At 51.0% G+C, this 22,776-nt stretch overlaps 9 protein-coding genes across 9 annotated transcripts; 1 reads left to right on the plus strand and 8 right to left on the minus strand.

Annotated features, from left to right (window-relative positions):
* Nucleotides 1–96: 96 nt before the first annotated feature.
* PMZ80_009172 (uncharacterized protein) lies at nt 97–1,314 on the minus strand (the record flags this gene model as incomplete). Its single annotated transcript, XM_064877567.1, has 1 exon — nt 97–1,314. The coding sequence occupies one exon, from the start codon at nt 1,312–1,314 to the stop codon at nt 97–99; it is 1,218 nt and encodes a 405-aa protein (XP_064727069.1).
* Nucleotides 1,315–2,525: 1,211 nt separating this feature from the next.
* PMZ80_009173 (uncharacterized protein) lies at nt 2,526–3,146 on the minus strand (the record flags this gene model as incomplete). Its single annotated transcript, XM_064877568.1, has 1 exon — nt 2,526–3,146. One exon carries the CDS (start codon nt 3,144–3,146, stop codon nt 2,526–2,528), a length of 621 nt encoding a protein of 206 aa, XP_064727070.1.
* Nucleotides 3,147–5,949: 2,803 nt separating this feature from the next.
* PMZ80_009174 (uncharacterized protein) lies at nt 5,950–8,251 on the minus strand (the record flags this gene model as incomplete). Its single annotated transcript, XM_064877569.1, has 4 exons — nt 5,950–6,172; nt 6,225–7,573; nt 7,622–7,726; nt 7,778–8,251. The coding sequence occupies 4 exons, from the start codon at nt 8,249–8,251 to the stop codon at nt 5,950–5,952; spliced, it is 2,151 nt and encodes a 716-aa protein (XP_064727071.1).
* Nucleotides 8,252–9,829: 1,578 nt separating this feature from the next.
* LHS1 (lumenal Hsp70 protein) lies at nt 9,830–12,760 on the minus strand (the record flags this gene model as incomplete). The annotated part of the gene is made up of 1 exon (XM_064877570.1): nt 9,830–12,760. The coding sequence occupies one exon, from the start codon at nt 12,758–12,760 to the stop codon at nt 9,830–9,832; it is 2,931 nt and encodes a 976-aa protein (XP_064727072.1).
* Nucleotides 12,761–13,293: 533 nt separating this feature from the next.
* On the minus strand, nt 13,294–15,141 carry PMZ80_009176 (uncharacterized protein; the record flags this gene model as incomplete). Its single annotated transcript, XM_064877571.1, has 1 exon — nt 13,294–15,141. The coding sequence occupies one exon, from the start codon at nt 15,139–15,141 to the stop codon at nt 13,294–13,296; it is 1,848 nt and encodes a 615-aa protein (XP_064727073.1).
* Nucleotides 15,142–16,332: 1,191 nt separating this feature from the next.
* On the minus strand, nt 16,333–16,614 carry PMZ80_009177 (uncharacterized protein; the record flags this gene model as incomplete). Its single annotated transcript, XM_064877572.1, has 1 exon — nt 16,333–16,614. The coding sequence occupies one exon, from the start codon at nt 16,612–16,614 to the stop codon at nt 16,333–16,335; it is 282 nt and encodes a 93-aa protein (XP_064727074.1).
* Nucleotides 16,615–16,835: 221 nt separating this feature from the next.
* PMZ80_009178 (uncharacterized protein) lies at nt 16,836–17,885 on the minus strand (the record flags this gene model as incomplete). The annotated part of the gene is made up of 2 exons (XM_064877573.1): nt 16,836–17,454; nt 17,878–17,885. The coding sequence occupies 2 exons, from the start codon at nt 17,883–17,885 to the stop codon at nt 16,836–16,838; spliced, it is 627 nt and encodes a 208-aa protein (XP_064727075.1).
* Nucleotides 17,886–20,154: 2,269 nt separating this feature from the next.
* On the plus strand, nt 20,155–21,078 carry PMZ80_009179 (uncharacterized protein; the record flags this gene model as incomplete). The annotated part of the gene is made up of 1 exon (XM_064877574.1): nt 20,155–21,078. The coding sequence occupies one exon, from the start codon at nt 20,155–20,157 to the stop codon at nt 21,076–21,078; it is 924 nt and encodes a 307-aa protein (XP_064727076.1).
* Nucleotides 21,079–21,276: 198 nt separating this feature from the next.
* On the minus strand, nt 21,277–22,632 carry PGAX1 (Exopolygalacturonase X-1; the record flags this gene model as incomplete). The annotated part of the gene is made up of 2 exons (XM_064877575.1): nt 21,277–21,863; nt 21,906–22,632. The coding sequence occupies 2 exons, from the start codon at nt 22,630–22,632 to the stop codon at nt 21,277–21,279; spliced, it is 1,314 nt and encodes a 437-aa protein (XP_064727077.1).
* Between the last annotated feature and the right edge of the window lie 144 nt (nt 22,633–22,776).

Below are 22,776 nucleotides of genomic sequence, written 5' to 3' on the forward strand. Positions count from 1 at the left end.
TGAAGTTCACATGGTATGCTTCGAACAGAACACGGCCGGTTCTGAAGTTCACATGGTATTCTGCTATCAGACCTTATCACACCTATCTCTGTACCCTTACTCTGCATATGCTCGGTACACAGCGAAATCCTGCGACGACGATTCATACGACACCTCAACCCCCTGACCAATGAAAAAGTTGTAGCCCGCATGTAAGTCGTATTCTTTGCCGTCTGCCTTCATCTTTCCTTCTCCACTCGTCATGAACATGATACTTGGCCCTGCAACAGGCTTCAACGAGTCCGTCTCACCTGCTTTGAGCTCCGTGACGATCATGTTGAACTCGCTCATTGGTGGATGGAACATGTACGACTTGCCAGTGGAGGTGTGTTCACACTTCGATCGCTCTAGGAGTGGCTTCTTCGCGTCATGTTGCTGGAAGGTCAGAGCTCGGACGAAGGTATCGACGCTGTCTCTGTCTGCTCGTGGGCAGAAACCAGTGTTCAATACGTTGTTGGATCGCGCCATGCATTCGACGATATCGCCCCGGAGATAGGCATGGATTCCATCCGCTGGGATCCAGATCGCCTCGCCAGGTTTGAAGGTAAGGAAGTTCATGAGGCATAGAGCCACCAGCGAACCATTATCTGTTGCGCCATATTGGTCAATCAGTTGGGGCACCAGGTCAACGATATATCCCTGGTTGCCGAGCTTGTCCTTTGGCAAATCGCCTAGAGCCTTCATTGTGGACGCAACTGTTTCCTCGGAAGCTTCGAGCATGCTCTTGCAGACATTGCGTAAAGTGTTATCTGACCAATTGCTCTTTTCGGAATCGAACTTTTGCAATGGCTCGACATCTAGCAGCATCTGGATGTCATGCTTGGGCTTGAAACCACAGAACGCTTCGAAGTCGCTCAGGGCAATGGCAATTTCAGGCTTGTGGTTCTCGTCACTGAACTTCTCCGGATCCTCTTTGTGAAGCTTCTTCGACAGCTCGATGTCAGGGTGGATCTGCAAAGGAAGTGCCTTCTGGATGGACAAAATCTTGGGTAGGAATGGTAGGTCTGCTCCAAATTTCGATAGCACTTGCTTGCCAATCAACTTCTCTTTGTTGGCGTTGAGGACGTCTTGGAGATTTTCTCCTGTCTTGAGGACGTATGACGGTAGTTCTGGGTAGGTACCCATCCACATCTCGGCATAGTTGGTGTTCTTGTCAAGTTTGAAGTCTGTACCTGGTGTCTTCGAACATAGTCGCGCCGCCAGCGAGTTCTCGCCGACTTTGCCCCATGGAAAGTTGTTGCAGTCGCACTTTAGCTGAATTACTGAGTCTGCCATTGTGGTTGGGTATATTGTTTCGGTTGAGGGAGAATTCAATATTCAGCTTCTAGTCTACAATGATATACTTGTAATGCTACGAGACGTGATGACGGTGAATACTTCCGTGAAAATTGTATAAAATTGCTTGGGAGACGGAACGTCATGGTATCAACAACTATGATGCAATTCGTTGAGAGGCAACTGCCTCTTATCTGTCACCAATGCATGTTTGGAGCATCGGAGGTAGGGTCCAGCGTCTCGAAGGAACAGCGTGCAGTGAATACTGCTTAGAATAATTCGGCTCGTACGTGATGGTAAACCAACAGAGGAGATGTATTTCAGGCATGGAGGACTACGGTGGTGGGGTGATGCAGCGGAAATCGTTTCCGGAAGAGGTTTTGGAACCTTGCCCGAAGCTGATTAGTTTGACCTGCATATTCGCTCCTACCCGTACTATGATACTCAGCTCAGGAAAGACATCGAGAATGATCACTGTGCTTCCAATGCTAGCAACGGCTGAAAACTCGCGGTAGCGGGTTGACTCGTCGTTTGGCATGAGCGGCATGTAATGGTAGGATATTCGTGTTGTGCTTAGCAGCTTGTGCGTGTAGCATCGTGACCAGATCTCGACCTTGACAAGAACGAACCCGGGCACGGCCCTCTGGTGAGAACTCAGAAGACTACTCGTAGGAAACGGAACATGACTTAGCAGAGACAATTCAAACGCTACAAAAGAGAGCGTGTCTATCAGATGCACGTTCGAGGTCAATAGCAATGAGGTGAGAGGCAAGAGTCGACCTCCAGATTATAAAGCAATATCGAAATACAATTGCAACAAGCACGAGCGCGGACACAATCAAGGCATTTCTTTTGAATGTTTTGCTCATTTTTTTGGGCTTTGAAGAAGGTATAGAAGACCAGAGTGTTTGTCCAATCAAAATTATTATTTCCATCGAAGTTGCTACTCTCCGATACAGAGTAAGCTTGAAGTATCGAACTGAAGTAGTTGCTGTCTTGTCCACCTCCATCTCTTCACCATCCCGATCAGCATCAACATGATCTCGAGTCAACCTTCATCCCCAGTAGCTGGTGTGTCTATGTTCTTTTGAGCTTATCGCTTGTTGAGCATGATCATGTCGACAGGTGTGTGGTTGACAATCGTGATAGTAGAGAGTAGAAGCTTTGCTGCAAGCTCATGACTCCACGCATGGTAAATGTGCTGCAGACATTTACAGCATGAAGGCAATGGCAGCGAGACCGGCGGCACCGAAGGAGGCGACCTCCTTGGCACCGGCACCAGTGAATGGCTTGACTGGGCTGGTGGTGTTCTGGGCAGCTGGGGCTGAGGCGTAGGTGGTCTTGGCAGCCTCAACTGGGGTGGAGGTGGCGACGGCAACGCTTGAGGAGCTCCATTGGGCCCAGGTGCTTGCGGCGTCAGTGTAGGTGACGGAGGTGGTGGAAGAAACTGGGGTGCTGGTGGACTCCCAGGCGGACCAGCTGCCGCTGCTGGATGGAACGACTGGCTTGGTGGTGGAGGAAGAGGCAACTGGTGTGCTCGAAGACCAGACACCCCAGCTGGAGGAGGCGGAGGAGACGACGGAGGAGCTGGTGCTCTTCACGGGGGCAGTGGTGGTCGTCTTGACGCTGGAAGAAGTCCAGGCATCCCAGCTGGAGGAGCCAGCAGCAGAGGTCGTGCTCTTGACTGGGACAGTAGTGGTGGTGGTCTTGTGGACGGTGGTGGTGGTGGTGGCGACAGTGGTGCTCGAGGAGCTCCACTGCTCCCAGTCGTTGCCGACAGCGGCAGCAGAGACGGCGCCAGCGAAGGCAGCAACAGCGGCGAATGACTTCATTTTGATTGTTAGGGGTTGTTTGTTTCTGTTAAAGAATGACTGTGGTGAGTGCTAATAAGCTGGTAGTTAAGCGAATGTGATTTTTGAGCTGATGGAAGGAAGGAAAGATACACAAGACCTGTGGAAGAAATGTTATATACACAGAACGTTGCACATCGGGGGTGAGAGCACAACATGAGCCACGGGTGGTCCACATGTACCAAGCATCCTTAGCCTGTTGCTTCTGCTCCTGGAAGGCGCCACCTAGCGTGCACCTGCTGGCCATACTATTGGCGCATAAGAGATTGAAAGGAGATTGGTGGCGATGAAAGCTGTTGGCAGCGAGATGGCTTCCGACTAAAGACGTTGACAGGCCTGTATTGAGATTAGGTCGAAAAGGGCCAGGACGCTTGCTGGTAGCTCCAGGAGGAGATACGATTGGCTCCCGCCTCGGCCATGTCTAGCGACAGTGAAGGATGGTGAGGCAAAGACAGAGTTCGGCATCAACGAGGCGACAGCTCTAGAAAGTGCACAGGATAGACGGTATGGAGTCGGTTGGAGCGTCGTCGCACTCGATAGGAGCATGGGTGGCTCATGGCGGCTCTTCGGTGTCGGGCCAGTTGGGTCAAGTTTCTTCGGGAGATTGGCACTAAACTCTTTGCAGGGTTTTCCCCTGAACGGCGGCCACTCGATGTCACTCACCGGCCTGTCGGTCGCAACCTCGAACTGAGACCTCTGCTAGATAGCGTGACCGTTACCAACGCTCCAGGCTGCTGAGGAACCTCCAGTTGCGCGTACCACAGCATGAGCCAATGATCGTCAAGATGTATGCACAACAGATGTGCATGTTCATTCCAGCCTGCATGGTTGCGGCTCAAATTGTGTTGCTCGGCCATTCAATTGCTGCATAGGAACTGATGTAGAAATGGAAATCTCAATTGGCTTTCCGCTATGCATTTGGTGAGTCGCATATTCGAGCAGGCATTCTGTTCGGTGACTGCTGAGCCAGGTCTCTGGCCCAAACTTGAAGCCCGCCTGTGGTCTCAAACCACAAAGCTGGTACGCTACAAAACCGGCTCGCCAGCGTACGCTTCAGGCTGCTGGTTTCGCTATTGGAACCATCGAAATTGTTCTTGATCTCGCAAGGCTGGCTTCAGGAGAAGACATCCACATGTGGAAAAGCAGTGAAACATGCCAGATCACGTGATTCCAGCTTTGACCGCGTGCAAGATCGCGTGCCCCGTCAAGCCCGTGTTCCTGCTCAACGAAATTCCATATGCCGTTTTTGGCGCACACACGAGGTCCGCTGGCAGAACGTGGCGGATACTCAAATCGATACGTTCGGCGCCACCTTGCAAAGAACCTCCGATCATTTCGTATCATGCTGATCGCAAGTACTCGAATGGCCTTCGCTCCTATGTCAAATGTGAATCTAATAACATCCAGGAGGCCTACGATCCGTCGTCGTTGCGCAAATCAGTGCTTGCGGTGTTGAGACACCAGCTTCGTGATACATAAGTTCTGTGCCACTATTTTGTACGACCAGAATGGAGACATCTTTCGAACCGGCCCTCTGCCATGCGAGCATGTTCACCTGTTCTGGGGACACTCGCCGCCATGGCGCACCCGACGGCGCTGGCTGCGTCCGTGGCTGAATCTCTTCTTGCCTCGCCTTTTATCTCTGCGAACGGCATCGTATTCGCAGGTCAGCACCGCTCCCGGACTCGTGTACCGATACTATGGTTGGCTTAGTGAAGTCGATGCAGACGAAATGAGCTCTGAGTTCGAGGCAGACAAGCAAGAAGACATGAGTGCATTCTCGCTAACCACCAAGAACAGCTCGACTTCATCCCAGCAAACATCTGCAGTCTAGTCCTCAACATACGCGAAGATCCAGAAACAAGACGAATGACAGTTACGCCCGCAACACAGCATACAAATCTTGAGGAACACAACATCGCGAGAGATGCGGACCGCTTACACAACATGTGCACTGCATATGGCCGTAGTACGAACATGCAGGGCCGAGTCCGACTGCAACCTGTCGAAAGTCACTTTCGAGTACTCCAGGATCTGGTATAAGAGAAAGCATTGATACCAGTTTTGAGAGGGTAGCTTTGGCTGTATAAGTGCAAGACCTTTGTATGACGCGGCACGCCGTACTTCCGAGGACGTTGCACACCTACTGCACCCAGGGCTGACTTCGAAGAACATCAAGCCATGAAAAGAAGCAGTAGCCTATCTTGGCAAGAAGTGGTAGGAAACATGAGCCACTTATACTGTGCAGGTTGTGCTTTTGGTGCGAAGTCCAACCCTTCTTGATGAATGGAAGGAAACCACAACGTGCTATCTTGCGATGAGAGCCTTGACTGCGTTGCGATTTTGGATCTGACAGGTTATGGTTGCCATAGTCTGGTCTGTACGTGAATTCTTCCAGAGGATGGTGGACGCGATTGCTCCATTAGATTGAGTGCTGTGATGCCTAACCCGTTCTATCGTGATGCCGTTATTCACAGATGGTAACAACCATTTGAGGGCAGGCCCAAACCAAAAGAGACGGACTCAAAGATGTCCTGCCTAGCGAGATGTCATTGCGATCGGGCTCCTCACCCGGAACAAGTTCTTTGTCAACATTGCTTGATCAAATTCTTTTTAGACTCTTCGCTCGCTTTATTCAAAATTGCTTGGCCGAGCCCAAACGATCAAGCTGGCCGGGTATACTCAATAACACTACCCCCTACGACCTCATTCCTCATCCCCAAGTGTCCACAACCTAGATCCAAACATCGTGTCAACATTGCCCACCTTCCCAAGCCGGCCTGCATTATCTAAATCTTGCACTGCACCGTCCCATGACCTCACCCTGGCACACCAACTCGGCGTTGAATTCGGAGCCGTCGAGAGTCAGGTAGATATCGAAGTACACCCGGTAGAAGGTGCCTTGGGGTGTATCCATCCTTTCAAAGTCCTTCTCGAGGTTCTTTCTCGACAGGTCGGAAGTCAATGTGACCACTTCCTTGATCCGTGGGTCTTTCGTGTATTCAGGGCTGAGAACTCTGTTAGCACATATTCTCTGTAGATAGTTTCACCTTGACTTACCAGACATCCTCATCACAAGCATACAAAATATCCTCATACATCAAAGTCGCGCCTGGCGCAACCTGTCTGAAGAAAGACACTTTGACAGGCTCGCCAATCTTGACTCTTTCACCCTTCTGCACGAAGATCTGCCTCGTGTATTTGCATCGATCCTTGCCGTCCAAGCTAGGAACTCTGTATGCTTCTGGGTGATATCCCTCCTTGAATGGCTGTAGCGTCGCCATAAGGTAGTGCCTTCTCGCAACACGTGATGTGACGACTCGCTCTGTAATACCGGCCGTAACAGCACCCTTGACAATGGCAGAGACCGAGTCCATGGGCCGCACGACTTTGGACTGGAACTGCGGTGGCACGTGAAGCTTGATCTGCTGGAACAAGTACTCGGACGCACCGAAACCACCGACGACCAGCACGTTTTGCAGTGATCGGTTCTGGGCCTGAATCGCAATGATTTGGTTCCTAACCAACTCTAGAATTCTGTTGACCACAGGCTCGAAACACTGTAGGATTTCTTCGTTGGTAAACGTCATGTATCCTTCTTCGATGCCTGCTTCTGGGAACTCTGCTTCGATACCAACGTCGACGGCCCACTTCTGCCCGTTGTTGCGGAAGTCGGCTTTTATTCTGTTCTCGAAATCCATGATACATTTGGCATACACTCGACCGGCTGTCTTTGAACCGTCAGGCAATTTCATCTTCCTGATTTTTGCTCGGAGGATGTTTGAGAAGTTTCGGTTGAGTGCTGTAGAACCGCAGGAATCGCCGGAACCTGCTGTACATTCGGCGACGCTGAACGGTGTCTCTTCTTCGACTTCGTATGCGATCAGATCGACGGTACCACCACCACAGTCGACGATCAGGACTGCATCATGGATCTTGAGGTTCAGGAGGTCGGTTTTCGAGCAGAACATAGCAGCAGCTTCGGGCTCGGTGATAAGTGTCAGGCGGTTGTCGTTGTCGTCTCGGATGAAGCCTGCTTGTATGGCTGCAGCTCTTGTGGCAGCCTTGCCCGCATCGTTCCAAATAGCAGGTACAGTGAGGAAGTATCGAATATTCCGCTCTTCCCGGTTGAAGACCTCGCCGAGGGTCTTCTGCAGCTGTAGTCGCATAGCCTGTCGTAGCTTGAAAAGGTAATCTGCTGCCACATCGATCTCAGATTTGCCGGGTGGTAGCGGAGGAAGGTTTATAGGGTCTATGTATGTGTTTCCGGACATCATCAGCTGAAGCTTGAACCATTCGACTTTCTGTACACCAGGCTTGGGGTAGCCTGTAGGCGCCAGAGCATCAGCGATATCTGGACCCCAACCGACCACCTTCTGATACTGGTCATAGTATAATACTGTTGGAATCTATCGATGGTAAGTCTTGCACACTCGTATATATATCAGGCTGCGTACCTTCTGTTTTGTTTGATTGCCTGCACCAGGCCACTCTGTTATTATGTCTTCCTTGGCTTCGGTGTTCGTCGCAAAGGCGAAAGCGACACCAGAGAAAGTGGTTCCCTGCTCTTGTTAGGACACTTATGTTCGATCATTATGGTAGAGTGTTCTCACAAAATCGATGCCCACGATCAGCTGCGCCTTGCTTCTGTTGCCGCCCTCGACTTCAGCAGGACGCATATGCTGTCCGTACTGACCCATGTGTTGTTGAGGAGGAGGCGCCATCTGACCGTAGCCAGCGCCGCCATATCCAGGCGGTTGTTGTGCCATTTGAGGATTTGCGCCAACGTAGCCTCGACTCGTATCAATAGGCGGTGGGTGGTGGGACGGGATTTGTTGTTGCCCAGGCGGGGGCATAGGCGACTGAGGGCGACCAGCTACGTTCGAATATTGGTAGCTGGGCGGACGACCAAGACCGCTTTGCTGAGAGTTCATGGGCGTCAGGCTGGTCTGGGAAGCGTTTGGAGGAGGGGTATTCGCGGTGGAGGTGGAGCCGTTTGGGGTTTGAGCAGTGCCTGCTGTCGTCGGAAGATTGGCGTTGCTCTTGCGTTTGGAACCAAAGCCGAGACTCTTCAGTCGAGAGCTCATAGCATCGACAGAGCGAAAGCGAGTAACAACGGACTGAGGAAGATTAATAAAAGGAAAGATGACTAGCTGGAAGGCATGTGAGATTCGCTAGTGGAGTTGGCACCTTCAGTTTTGGGACAGACGCTCTCAGCCTGAGCGCAGGCGAAGTCAAGGAAGTGCAATCGTCAGCAGAGCACAATCAAAGGCGCACGGAGCAACAGGGCACCGCACGAGACAACGCCGCTGGAGGTCTGCTAGTTTGGGCACGAAAGAGCCTCGAAGTTCTGCTGCGATAGTAGTAGTAACAGTAGTCCTGCAGAGCACAATAATTTTGGATGAAAGATGCTGGTTCAGGCCCTCTTCCTCTATTTTGTTAGTGGGCGGAGCTGTAAACTGGTGGTGGGATTCAGTTACCGATGGTGTGGCTTAGGCTAGCCACGGTGTGTGGGAGACAGCTGCGAGTTCAAAGTGGTAGAGCCCAAAGCCTCGAACCAGACAACGTGAGTATTGTCGAGTGCACAAATGTTCCTTTAGAGCTGCCAGTCAAGTCGAGAACGAGTGACTTCGAACGATTGCGATCGGAAATACGAAAGATCTGGAGAAAGAGCAATCTGTGTGACGGCATCCGAGCTCAGTGGAGCCATACTGCTATTGCACTTTGGTGCCTGAGAGTATTCAAACAGAAGAAACATGGAACACGGTCGATGATAAAATGATGTCTCCCACTGTGGGCGTCGACGGAGACGAAGCCTTTGATGTGACAACATTACGATGGTATTCACGCCTCAAGGACGACTTTCAAGTGTTGCATATACTTGGAATTTCTCTGGGATTTGCGTCGCCAAGCGAGGTCGAGTAGAAAGGGTATCACATTGCTTTAGCTCAGATCGTTCTACACTGTAGGAATACAGTATCACAGGCGTGTCGCTACCTATGCTGACATCTAAGACAGAGAGCAAGAGCTGTCCAAATCGTGATTCTTCTTCGTTGACCGCCGATGAGTACCAAAGGAAGGTACAATAATCCTCTGCTCGTTCCTGCTTTTCGAGATGCCACCTTTGTCAGCCCCCACCACAGACCTGATTTGCCATTCGACCCTGCATCCTGGCAGACCATGCGGCACTAGCGTTCCCCATACCACCATGAAAACACATTTGTGCAAGCATTTCCCTCCAGCTTATTTCTTTCTGGAAGACACGCCTGTCATCCACAGTGAGAAAACGGCACGATGTCTATGCGTCGACTGTATCGGATTATGCCTACGAGAGATCTGATGACGGATCATCTACTGATATTCAGGTATATTGAAACCGCACTCGTAGACTGAATTTAGAGCCATCTAAAATTAGGTAGCTCTGTCTCCACACCGGTTAATGCGCCAGCAAGAGTGATCGTCGCCAGGTCTTGACTTGGCAACTGGATTGCCCGCTTGGTTGCGATGCGGTGGGCGCAACAGCGAACTGTGACGACGACATCACCTCGGAGTAGGGGAGGCTACCGGTCCTGTAGACAGAGAGGGCTGAGACTGATGAGAAATGTTCTATTGTTATTCAATCTATCGCTACCATCTACCAACCACGCTCATGAAAATCATACTGATCATAACTCATCTTTACCGCTTGCTGTTGCACTCGCAGTAGCATCGACTGTACTGTCTGCGTTGCCCGTGGACGTAGATGTCGATTTCGTCTTCTTTGACTTTTTCGAAGACTTCGGCTTCTTTGCCTTGGGAGGCTGCTGCAGTTTGATCGACTTCATGATCACATCAGACACCGCTGTGCCGACCTGCTTCGCCTTAGCTTCGAGGTCTGATACCAAAACAGCCGGGTCCTCATATGGCGACAACTTTGCTTGAGCAGCGACTTTCTCGTCTAGCCAAGATTTGGCACTGTTGTACGCCTTCTCAATGCTCGACAAGTCCTCTGCTGAATATTCGTATGGCTTTGGCATTGATGCATCGGTCTCAGTAGCATCGGCGGCACCCGCTGCATATGGTTCATCCTCAAGGTCGTTTCCAGCGTCTGGCGACACAGCCGAGGACGCGCCCTCTGCTACGGATGCAGCAGCCGAGCTAGCGCTTGAAGCAGCATCTTGGGCTGCCTTTTCGATCGAACCTTTCACCATGTCCATCATGCTAGAAGCATTGTTGAGGCTGTTCTTCAAGGTCTCTATTGCCTCGTTTCGCTTACTGCTCTCTTCTTTACGTTTGAGTACGGGGTCAACAAGAGCTTTGAGCCCTTTGAGTCTGTCCTTGAAATCTTGAAGCTTGGCATCGCTTCCCTCGCCGTATAACCACTCAGATACATCCGACAATTGTTGTTGAAGCTCTTGGCGCGTCTTGTCGGTTGAAAATGAGGCGAATGATTCGTCCTCCAGGTAATCACGAGCGCGGTAGGTGAAAGCCTCTAATACGTTCAAGGCTTCTGACTTCAGCATAGCATTCTTATCAGACGTATCGAAAGCGGTCAGGCGCTGCTTGATTACCGGTAGTGCCTTTCGAGGTGGCGCACCAGCTCCGATCACACTGCTCTTAAGGGACAGCGGAATTGCCACGGTCGAAGGCTTTGCAGGTGCGGCTGTTCCAGAAGCCAACGACTCTCCGGAGATTGTGGCTTCAGACACAATTGAGCCTGAGCTTGTGGGGTCGTCGACCGGCAACGGTGTCTCTGCTGTCGAATCCTCTTCGAGCGACTCACCGTCTGCATTCAAAGGCTGCTGCTCGCCTTTCTTAGAGCCGAAACCAAACATGCCTTTGACATTGTCCATCACACTTCCCTCCTTTGCCTTCTGAGCTTCGCAGCTAGCAGTACCAGAGATGATTTCAGGCAAACCATCGAAGGGATTTAGGCGAACGGTGAATACTGTCGTGATATTGGAACTAGCACACCCATAGCTGTTCTTCAATTCGCTGGTCGACTTAGTGAGGTTCGCAGCCTCGACGGTTAAAATTGGTGTTGACACTTGCTGGTCCGGGGATGTCTGGAAGAACTGGATTTGAAGATCGTCAGTGCTCTTGATGGTGACCTGTTTCTCTGCTCCAACATGTGATGTCTCCAAGAAGATCTTTTGCGACCTTTCCTTCCCGTCTGCGATCCACTTCATGGTGTAGGATGACCCAGCAATATCGGCAGTTCGAATATCTTTGACCCGGAAACTAGGGCTCAGACCCGCTGCTTTGAAGGCCGCTCCAAACGCAGCAGCCTCATCCGCATTGATATTCGTCTTGACCTTGCTAGCTGTACCGGCAGCCTTCTCGAGTTCCGACTGCACGAATGGGGTCCTCGTCAGACCACCGTGAAGGATGACTGAAGAAATATCTGACAGAGTCAAATCTGCCATGCTCAAAGCAGAGGACAGAGGGGCAGCAATCCTCAGAGCGTAAGACTCTGCTAGCTTCTCAAAATCACTGCGAGTTAGCGTGTACTTGAAGTTGACATCTTCGTAGTAGAGTCCTTCGAAGCTTGCAGAAGCTTGTTGGTTGGCACTTAATACCTGCCGGACCTTCTCTGCATCCTTCCAAAGCCTAGCCATAGTCTTGCCGTCTTTCTTCACCTGGATGCTCTCGACACCCTGCGCCTTTGCCTTCTTCGTGTCGAGAAACTTGGCGATCATGTCCTGCACTATCAGATCATTCAGGGCGTCACCACCAAGATGTTGATCATAACCAATGCCTAGTACTTGTACTTCCTGAACAGTCGAGTTCTTCTTGCCAGGGCCCTTGATGTTCTTCCCATGAAATTTGAGGACCGTAGCAGTCGTGGACCCTGCACCCATATCGTACACAATATGGAATTCAGGCTTGACGTCCTTCTTCTTTGCATCGAAAGCTCGTGTCGTGGCGTAGTTGAGCCCGACAGCTTGCCCATCGCTAATGAGACCGAGCACACGTAGACCTGCTAGCTCGGCGGCCAGTTCAAGAGCTCGCTTCTCTTCTGCTGTGTAGAACGCAGGGTATGTGATAACAGCATCCGAAACAAAGTTGTTCTTCCCAACCAACGCCTCAGCATTTGCTTTGATGTTCTGGAGTTCCATTGCGACCAGTTCCTCGACCATAAATGGCTCTGGCTTTCCCAAATTCTTACTCTTGAACCCGATAGAGTTGCCCCCATCCTCTCTTTCTACGCTCTGGATCTGCAAACCGGGAAACCGATCATTATAGTCTTTTGCTGAACGCTCATCCGGGGAAATGCCCAGGAGGGCCTTGAGGTTCGGGTAGACGTCCGCAGGGTATCGTGCTGCGATTGCCAGTGCATCACCGCCATACAGACGCTCAGGGTATGCATCGTTGTCGTTACTCTGTGCTCTGGAGGGCTTGAAAGCTAGAGTGGCCGCCTCTTTCCGCTTCGAGTCTTTCGTGAGGACAATTTCAATCGGGCTTCCAGGTTTCGCGATGGCTGCTTTTATGTATTCAGTACCGAAATCAATTCCAAGTGCAGCAGATGCAGCATGTGCACCAACCGAGAATACGAAAAGCACAAGTAAAGGCAGCAAATTCAACGAGAAGGCTTTCCTTCGTCCTGGAGGAGGCATCTTGACGTTTTGTGCTGATATAGAGGAGGTAGTCGCAGACTATGCGAGATGGAATTTGTTTCTCATGCAATGCAGTATGCTCATTATCAGTGGCGACTGATGCCAGTCTGTCCACTCTGGTTTCCAGTAATATCACTAATACTCGTGCGGTTTCGAGTCAAAGGACACCTGTCCCGGTCATCGAGGGAATTGCACTTTTGGACACTTTCGATCCAATGACGAAATCTTGGCAGGGGTCTCAGGAGTCAGTCGTGCTGGCCGCTGAACCTTTGTTGCGGTCGCTGACACCATGGAACGGGCACAAGCATAGAAGCCCAAAGGTAACAGGTATTGCAACCATTCGGGAGCGATCAAGACAACGAAACTGTGAGTGCTCAATCCAGCACTGAACTGCAAGTGGCCGACGACTGTTCTTGTTGCGTTCGATCGAACATTGAGACAACCCTCTGCACAGTATCACTACCAGTCTCTGCAACAAACGATTCTCGATGTAATTGACCTCATACCTGTCTTCGACCGACCTTTGGCTTTCCTCACATGAAAGGATCCATTACCTCGCTGTTGCTCACCACCTCCAGCTGTTGCTCCGCTTCGTCGTCCACACTTTCCCTCACATCCTTTCCGACTTTACCATTCGGTCCCATCACCGCATCATTGGCAGTATCGACAGCATCAGTCTGTGGCGCACTCCTCATCATTTGAACAGCAACAAGATCGGCCTCGGTCATGTCACTCCACAAGTGCTTCTCCTGTTGTGCGAGAACCCTTCGCGCCCACTGCGGAGTGACCGCCAGGTCAATATCGAGTATGTCAGGCCACTCCCATATGAATCGTGGTAGCTCGCATTTCTCGCCACGATCTTCACCAAAGGTGTTGTTCAATGGTTGATACATGTGTAGCTGGAGACCTGCAGCTTGCGCCTGCTCGTCTGGTATCTCTCCGAGTCTGTATGCTTTTCCAGCTTTGAGTTTCTTTTCCCTCGGCGTCTTGGGCTGCTTCGATGGAGATTTTGGAGTGCTGCTGCCGGGTGTTGCGGAGATCGCGAAGAAAGTGCTCAATGTCTGCTGCTTTTGAACCGAATTCACAGGCGTCTGAGGTGGATTTTGATCTCTGCTGTCGACATGCATGACACTTTCTGCTTTGACAGGAACATCAGGAATTTTGTACGGCTTGCCAGGCCATCGCTCCTCGAGTGGTGGCAGAAGATGTGCAATTGGGCACTCGTACTTGGACACATCTCTGCCACTGGCAGGAGGTACTGCACCGCAAAACGGGCATAGCACTATTCGACCTTCGGACGCATAACTATTCTCGTTTGCGCAATGTGCCCAAATCTGATTGTGCAGGTCATACGCAATCTCCTTTGGTATTGTCCCATACAAGAACATGGCAGCCTCAGTCTCGGTGGCAGTATCTGGTACCCACTTGAGCCACTTGCACATCCTCAGTACGTGAACGTCAACGACGAAGAGTGGCCGCTTATACCCGAATGCCATGATGCACATCGCCGACTTGGGACCGATGCCAGGAAACGCCCTCAGTCGCACGAGCAGAGCCTGGTCTGAGTTGTCCTCGTAGTCAGCTGTGATGTAGTCTAGCGATAGCATGCCAGGCACGAAGTCCTCCGCGTTTGGAGGGTTGCCGTCGTGCTCGCAGTTGAATTTGCCAAGCCGTCGGCGCTCCTCGTTGGCAGTATATATTATGTCTAGGGTGTCCTGAATGTTTTTCGCCCGATTCTTGTAGAGTCCGCCCTGCTTGAGGACCCTCTCTAACTCATCTCGTGGCAAAGAACGAATCTTGTGCCAATTGACCATTTTCCCAAGGCATTTTTGCCCGTCCACTTCATAAGGGTAAGTATTCAGCAGCCGGGAATGAGTATTGATTGCAATCTCGTTGCTGGTGGTCTGCGAGAATACAACCCTCATCACCATGTCGATATTGACATTGACGTTCGACCCGTGTGCTGGTAGACCAACATATCGTTCGAACTTGAACTTCTCGTGATAGCTGGCCAGAAGATTGTGAAACTCTATTATAGTAGTGGCCGATGGCCCAGACCAGTTCTTCCATTTGTTGTGTCCGAGCTTGGGGCCTGGTTTCTCCTTGGGAGGATCGCCCTGTTTCTTTCTAGGGCTGGCAGACTGTGACTTTCGTGGGGAAGACTTGGTGACTCGAGCGGGTTTCGAAGGACTGCTTGCTGATGCGATGATTGTGTATCTGGGAACTTCGCGCCGAGGAGGCAGCAGTTTCTGCTTCTCGAATCCATTTCGAATATCGCTTTGACCTGGGAATCTAGTGTTGGTGCTGAGCGCCTGAGCGTGCTGCATGGCAATCTGCTCATGAGCGTCAATGTCTTCGTGTACTCGTCGACTGGGCGCCATTGCGTGCTTTGCTATTTATCGTCAGCTGCCTCAGTCCATATATCTGCAGCTGTGTGACCCGATAGTCGAGCAGTAGGCGGATAACGAGAGCCACAGCTGCGAAAAGGCTCTGAACAAGAACCCAGGCTCTTTTGAAATGCTGTTCAAACTTATTGATCTCTGGCGGGCTAGATGTGAGATTGGAAATGGCTTCTAGTTCGTTGTATCCAAGCGTGGTAAGCATCGATCTGCGTACGTAGTTGTTGGAAGCAAGTCCATATTGTAGGTACCTGGGTCATAAGCGTTTATGTATGCCACAGCTGGATAGATCCACAACATCGTGACCATAGCAACGTCGTGCTAGACCATCTTGTGAATGAGTCGCGATACTAGCCGACGGTGACCGGAAGAGGGGGTGGTTGGGGAGCAACCAATACGTTCTGTCTGGTGAATGACAGCGAACATCCAGTCCCATGCTATTCGTTCGACACACAATACTGTCACTCATACCGAACCCGCTCGTGGGTACCAGCATGCTGCCAAGTAGCTCGTGAGCATTTCGGGACCATGTTTCAGCTCGACAGCTGGTCGTTGTATACCTTTGGAGAGGTGGTAAAAGTACCAATACCCTATAGCACCCAATCCAGCAAAAAGAATGATGTACTACATCACATATCAGTTGAAGTTGCGCCGAAGAAGGAGAAGGAATGGGACTGACGTTCAAGGTAGCTGCTTGAGCCATATGCTTGCTGCAAGATTTGGCACTCAGCAAACCTACCAGTTTGCGTGTCATACTCATGTGACTGACGAAAACAGGATGCAAGCGGCTGGACTAGAAAATATTCAGGCCTGCGAGTTGGGCCACCTCGAAGCTCACTGCATGAAGATCCTAGAGACATATCAGCAGATACATCCTAGCAACGATTGACCATGAGGACATAAGGCAGCAGAACAGCCACCGTGTGTTCTCATGTCCACAAGGTCGCTGGCGAGAAATGCGCAGTCCACATCTAGGATGAATCAGCCAACGCTTACCCCTAGCCTTCAGTGCCGATATGCCAAGGTGCAGAAGGTAGTCACCCAGATCGTCGTCAGTACTCGCGAAGCGCTCGTTTCCCGCTTCAGGGAGACACAAAGGCTGTGGTTGAAGCCCAGGAGTAAAGAAGCTGCAAGAAGATCGCTTTCAAGGACATTCCGTATCTTCAACATAACTTATGTGCTCGTCAGCGTTCTCATTTCCATCTCGTCGAACAAGGAATGTCGCTTGCTCCGCAAGCTTGTTCCAGCACTTGTAGCATCTTCGCTACTCTCACCTTCGTCGTCGATGTAAGGAATACGCAACGGCTCAGTTTGCAGTTTATCACCTGACAGAATTCCAGCATCATGTGCCTTATCATCGGTATTGCGTGACCATGCGCTCAGCCATTTCGGAGATTTGAATTCATAAGTGTCAACGCCAGCAGCCTGCAGATGCGTTCGACGTCTCAGGACCATGACCGCTGGGAACGCGAACGTGCATAACAACAAATATGCCAGGACGGGCATTATAATCTGGAGCCACCGCGGAATGCTTCTGATGTGATCGCGAAGACTCTTGGTGGCATAAGGATAGTATTTCGGGATTTCACCTTCGTATCGTGTCTTGAAAAGGGAAGCAAGATCTGGATGGAGGCCATCAGCAAGCAGATCAGAACCCCCCTCTTTGTGACCGCCAATCACATTCGAAATTTCTTCGGTACTTCGTACTCAGACCAATTGAGGGGATCGTACACTGAGGTCCACGACAGTTCATTCATGTCGAACACATCAACAATATTGGGTGAGGTCAGGGATGACCCCAGCATACTATTGCCGCCGATCGTCAGCATCTGGTTTGGATAAGGACTGATGCATTGATGGTTTTGGCGCCCATGAACCGACTCTGGGCCGGGGTCGTATGTCTTGATCCACCGAAAGGAAGGTAGTGATAGAACCCAGACAGTATCATAGGCATTGTAGTCGGTTATGTATGTACCATCGTACCCTCCGTAAACATAGATGTTGAACGAACTGTAGTCATGTGCAATGCCGAGTGTGGTGCAGAACGCTGCGGTCTGTGGCGGAATCTCGTCGCCAGAAGCATTCTGGACGTACCACGATCCTGTAGCAATGTCGTAAAGCGGGATCTGGGTCATGAACGATCCATTCGGTGTCATTTTTGGTAGCTCCATGATATACTGATCACCCGGAATCTCGACGCCACCTACCAATGCAAGTACGCCCTGCCTGCCAATTGGTAGCCATACAAGGCCGGACTCGGCGCGAGGCTGGACACGTTCGGGCAACTCAACGGAGCTGCAGGCTAGTCGATTGAGGTCGGACGTATCGCATGTTACCATGTCATTGGTAAGCACGGTTGGATGATTGTCATCAGTATAGCCCGAAAGCATTCCCAGCGGAACGCGAGTCACTCCTACCATACCGCTAAAGTAGAAGCTTAAATGCTCACTCGCGACCGATACATCTGATCCGCAACATCGATGCCATAGCCCAGGATCATCGTAAACTGCTGGCGTGACTGGAGGTTCCACTGTAATGTTTCGAACGGCATTCGAATTATCGGCAGCAGAGGATGACCAGGGCTGGAGTTGCACAGACGTCACTAAGGACGTGTCGTTGTGTAGCGGCCGTTCATCTGCTATACCCCTGACCACCACATCAGTTCGATCTAGAGACAAGGTCGAAGATTCAGTCAAGAGTTACTCACCCATACAATACAAGTCCATCTTTGCTGGCAAACATAGCGCCATAACTGTAGGTAGGGATGGTGTCATCGTAGTTGTATTGTATTAATTTGAACGAACTGAACGCATCTGTGGCATTGAACGGTTTGGTCAAGTCGATGCTGTAGAAGTTGCTATGGTTGTTGCCTGAGAGGCGAGTGTCTTGCCATACCTCACCGTCCCAAGTTCCGTTCGTTATGCGTCCCCCTTCTGTATAGATACTATCACGAAATAGGCTCGCACGAAGTCCTTGCCATGCCGCTATTTGCGCTCGACCAATTTGTGCATGGAAAATCAGCCATAAAGCAAAGAGCATTATATTGCGCAGGTCGTGTAGCAATGATATGCTCGCATTCGCCATTGTAATGCTAGTGTCGCGTTTGGATCCTAACCCGAGGATGGGCTAACAAGTTTCGAAGCAATACATGCGGGCCTGCTAACATGATATTGTCGCCGCTTCTCTGACGAACCGGTACCGTTGGAGGAGCAGCTGGTGCGAGGCAGAAGCCCACAGAGCGAAGTCTACACATTATAAGGCCCGAGGATCAGAGTGCTTGCTGAACGACCTGTGCATCGACCTTTAGCGCCAAGGGCGCGTTGAACGTGGACCCTACGACCGAGATTATTGGGTCGACAATTGGCCAGCACTGGCCCCTAATCACGGCTTGCAGTGTTAGCGGCAGTAGTAGGCTCCAAACTTTGCTAGACGCGCTCAGTTCGACAAGACTTCCTTCGAGTATTCCTCCTACGCAGCATTACCGCAAGTACACACTGTCTAGAGGACCAGCTGTCACCACCAGAGCGCACCGTGTCCTTCTGTTGGGATGGTGGGAACGGGAAGAACGTTTCGTTCTACTTGCCTATAGACCGAAAGCAGCAGACTACTTCCTAAGCAATGCGCAAGCGTGATTACCTAGGTCTCATATGCTTTCACTGTATTGGTGCGATCACGGTCATCCCAACACTAATGAGCAGTGCATGAGGCATGATACGAGCTCTGGCTGCAGCCCCTACGCCGCATGCACGCCAGAAACGCACGTCCGAAGCGACCATCCACGATCAGTGGGCATGATGGAATCCTCTGACCAGATCCGGAAAGCACATCAGCTTCAGCCTGATCGTATTCATGCGTACTCGATCGACGAGAGCGCTCTATAGCGCGAGCCCTTTTCCGTAAGATTGATCCTTAACTCAACAATAGCGACGAACATAGGAAGACCTCAAGAATGGCTTCACATATGAGCAGGCTTTTGCGCAGTCATTACAGTATCCTTCTCCACACTGGGCTTGTTGTGGTTCCGCTGCTAGCATTCACAGGCATTCTTCTCGGACTTGTCTATGTGAATATGTGGGATCGCAGCTCATACAAAGATTGACGACCTTCCCTTGAGCTCGGGTTATTCCTCGAACACCATATATGTCAACTACAGCGCCACGAGCCTGATCCTCGTGGCCTCTTGGTCCAGCAGTGTGGCCATTCCGTTGATCCGGTCCTTGTTGACCTTGATGTCCTTTGCGGTAGCTGCCGATATGATTTGGACGTCTGACAATGCTCACAGATCGCTTCTGCCTACGCCAACACAGTTGGGCATCTTGACTGACCTACTCGATGGCAAGAGGATGGCCCTGTTGACATGGTTTAATGGAATATGGCAGCGTGGAGAGCAAAAGGTTCGTAGCCGTTGGGTGATCGAGCTTCCTGCAGCAATACAGCTTATCGGAATGTCCTTGAGGTAAGTGCAGTGAGAGTCCTCTTCAAGCCTGCGGTGACCACGATTGTCTCTGGCTGCTCATACTAATTGTTGAGTCATCAAGTATAGCGATAGTTGCGACAGATACCTGGTTGCACGTGGCAACGTCATCTCAGTCGAAGTGGTATCTCGACAGCATTGACGACCCTGCTTCTGTCGGAATAGCTTATTACTACTCGAGAGGTTTCACTGAGGACTGTCTGGATCTGACGCGTGGGCCATGTTCTGGAAAGCCCGTTGATGATCTGAACTCTACACTCTTTACTGGGCACATCAAAGATTTGCTAGTGGACAGCCCGTTTTCGGATACAAGAATTAACAGAAGTGCGAACGGAACACGGTTCCTTGCACCACAGCTGCCTAATCAAGCTGATTTAGAATTTGGCGCCAGCGCAGCTTACCAAACATTCACCGCCAGCAGTTTCGGAGCCAGTGCTCTGTGCAATACGAATCTCTCCGTGTGTACCTTTTCTCCGGAAAGTGACTCAACGGATAGCTGGCAGTTCCTTTGTCCGGGTGGCATGACGGGCAACCTGACGTCCGAGGACTGGATATCTATTGGCTCATGGTGGCAACCTGAAAGTTCGGTCAACGCGTTTGACATAACCTGGACTCACTACGAAAACGACAGCACATGGGATGAGATTGTCGAGGTCGGACTAGTTGCATTTCTCAAGGATGTGGTGGAAGAAAACCCTACCAATCTGACATCAATGTACACCGACTATGACCTGGAGGAGCGCGCGCAGCTCACCAATGCATCGCTGATAGCAAGCCAATGTAACTTGACACTACGAGGTATGTCGTACTCGTGGACAAACACCACCCTTTATCCGGCTGTCCAGGATGCGGGTGCCGAGCATAGCAACCTTGCGACGCAGCTGGTGCGGGCTACGATTCTCGCAGGATATTTCAGCAGCGAGGCCTTTGACCCCGACCAGAAGAAGGCAATAGAAGAGAGACTCGGCACCTCTGAGAATATGACTGCAGCTGAGATGGTGTCACAAGTGCAAGACAGCATCAGCCTCATCGGCTTGAGCTTACTAGGTGGCACATTTAAATCGACACCTGCAAGCGCGTTGGCTCTGGCGAATTCAGCAATCGTGACACAAGTCGGCAAAGCCCCGTTGTTTACACTTGTGATCTTGAACATCTGGTACGCAGGGTTCGCCGTGACTCTGTCTTGCTTAGCCTTTTACCTCCTCTGGGATGAAACAACCAGGCAAGATATCCTCAAAGTTCAGAAATTGCTGACCGTTGACGGTCTGGCGGCATCGGTGGTGAAGCGCCATGGCGACAAATTGTCCTCGGAGGCCCCAGATGTTCGCGTGGGTGTTCAGAAGGTGAATGGGACGTGGCAACTTCGTGTTTTCGAGGGTCCAGCAGGTACTGACGAAGACAAAGCATTGCTTGCTGCGGAAGAGGTAGAAGAAGGTCTCGGCTGATCGAAACATCTACAATGCTGATTACTGCACACGATGGTACCTGACGGTTGGAAGTCCATGCGCGAGAAATATCATGATCTTCCTACGGAGCCTTGCGGGACAAGCTACCACCACGACTGCCAGTGGCAAATGCGCAACTGCTGATTGCAAAATCCTTTGACGACATCCTCGGGGACAATGAACTTGAGTTCAGTTCGTCTAGTTAGTCTGACCTGCCTCAGCACTGCAATTCAAGCCCACCAGAAGATTCTCATCAACGTTCAAACAGGCAAATTCATCGTTTCCAGTCGGTCCAACCACAACGATATCTTCTGCTCTGATGTTGCTGCAAGTCGAGTTGCTACTGCAAACGATAGTCCCGACCAGTGGTTCATACGCCTCAGAAGTTGTGCCATGGATATTCTTGAAAGTAACATCCTCAATCCGAAGGTTGCTAGGATTCTCAAAACACAATGTCTGATTCTTCTGACCGTAACACTGCGTCACTTCGATGGCATAATCGACATTCTCGATCAGCATGCCATCATAGGTGATGTTCTTGACAAGGCCGCCTCCACCACCTCCCTGCAGGTCACCAGACAGCGCAGATGGGTTTCCAGGCCAGACTTTGATGCGTGCGCCGTCCGAAGCATTGTACATACTGATGTTGGTTACGAAGACGTTCGAGACGATGTCGATCTCGTTGGCATATTGACCCAGTGAGCCGATAGAGATGCCATGGCTGCCATTGCAGTGCATGTTCTGTACAAGGATGTTGGTCGAGTTGGGCTTGAATGAGACGCAGTCTGTCGGTTAGCAGGTGCACAGCAAAGAAGAGCAGTACTCACCATCACCGTTATTCACTACAGAGTTCTGTATTGTGATTGAGTCAGATCGATAAGTGTCCCAGCCATCTGTGTTCTTTGCTGTGTTGTTGCTTTGGCTGTAGCCGGAGATTGAGATATCGCTAAAGACAACATCGCTCGAGTTTGCCACAAAGTTGTACCATTGAGGGGAGTACCTCATATTCAGGTTAGAGATACTGCCACCGTGTAGGCCGACAGTCCCGAATAGAATTGGTCGCAAGATGTAAATGTCCTCAGCATAGAGATCGTACCAGATTTGGCCGTTGCCATCGAGCGTACCGCCTCCATAGATGTTGACGTCCTCTCCACCGAGCTGGAAGAAAGTGGTTGCATTCTGAAAGACCTGTTTGAAGGAGTTGGCTTGCCAGTAGTCGGTATCGTCCGAGAAGAGAATGTGTCCTTGAATGTCCAGGTCGATGTGTTGGAGGAAGGTGAGATCTAGCGCCGTGCCTATCAAGTACGATTGATCAGCTGGAAAGATGACGTGTCCGCCATTGTTGCATTCGTGAAGTGCGGACAAGATGTAGTCCGAATCGTCGGTTGTCTGGTCGTTATGGGACTTGACATGGCAGACTTTGCTCCGAGTAGGCGAGTTTGCTGGAACGCATGATGGCCTATCCGATGGGTCAGTCGAGCCGGCGAGTGGCGAGGCGCTGGTGAAGGCGAAGTATAAGGCTGCTGTGAGGCCGAGGCAGCTTGAGGTATACATCTTGATCTATGACCTGCTGCTACGTTATCGATCGTGCTGGCAACAGGTGGTTGATGCTGGAATGCTGGAGGAAGTGTGTTTATCGATTGCGTGGCGGACAGTAATGGTTGAAGCGACATGGTAGCAGTTGTGGAGAATTAGCAT

Source organism: Knufia obscura (genome assembly GCF_036327395.1).
Source record: "Knufia obscura strain CCFEE 5817 isolate CBS 148926 chromosome Unknown scaffold_12, whole genome shotgun sequence".
NCBI classification, from domain to species: domain Eukaryota; kingdom Fungi; phylum Ascomycota; class Eurotiomycetes; order Chaetothyriales; family Trichomeriaceae; genus Knufia; species Knufia obscura.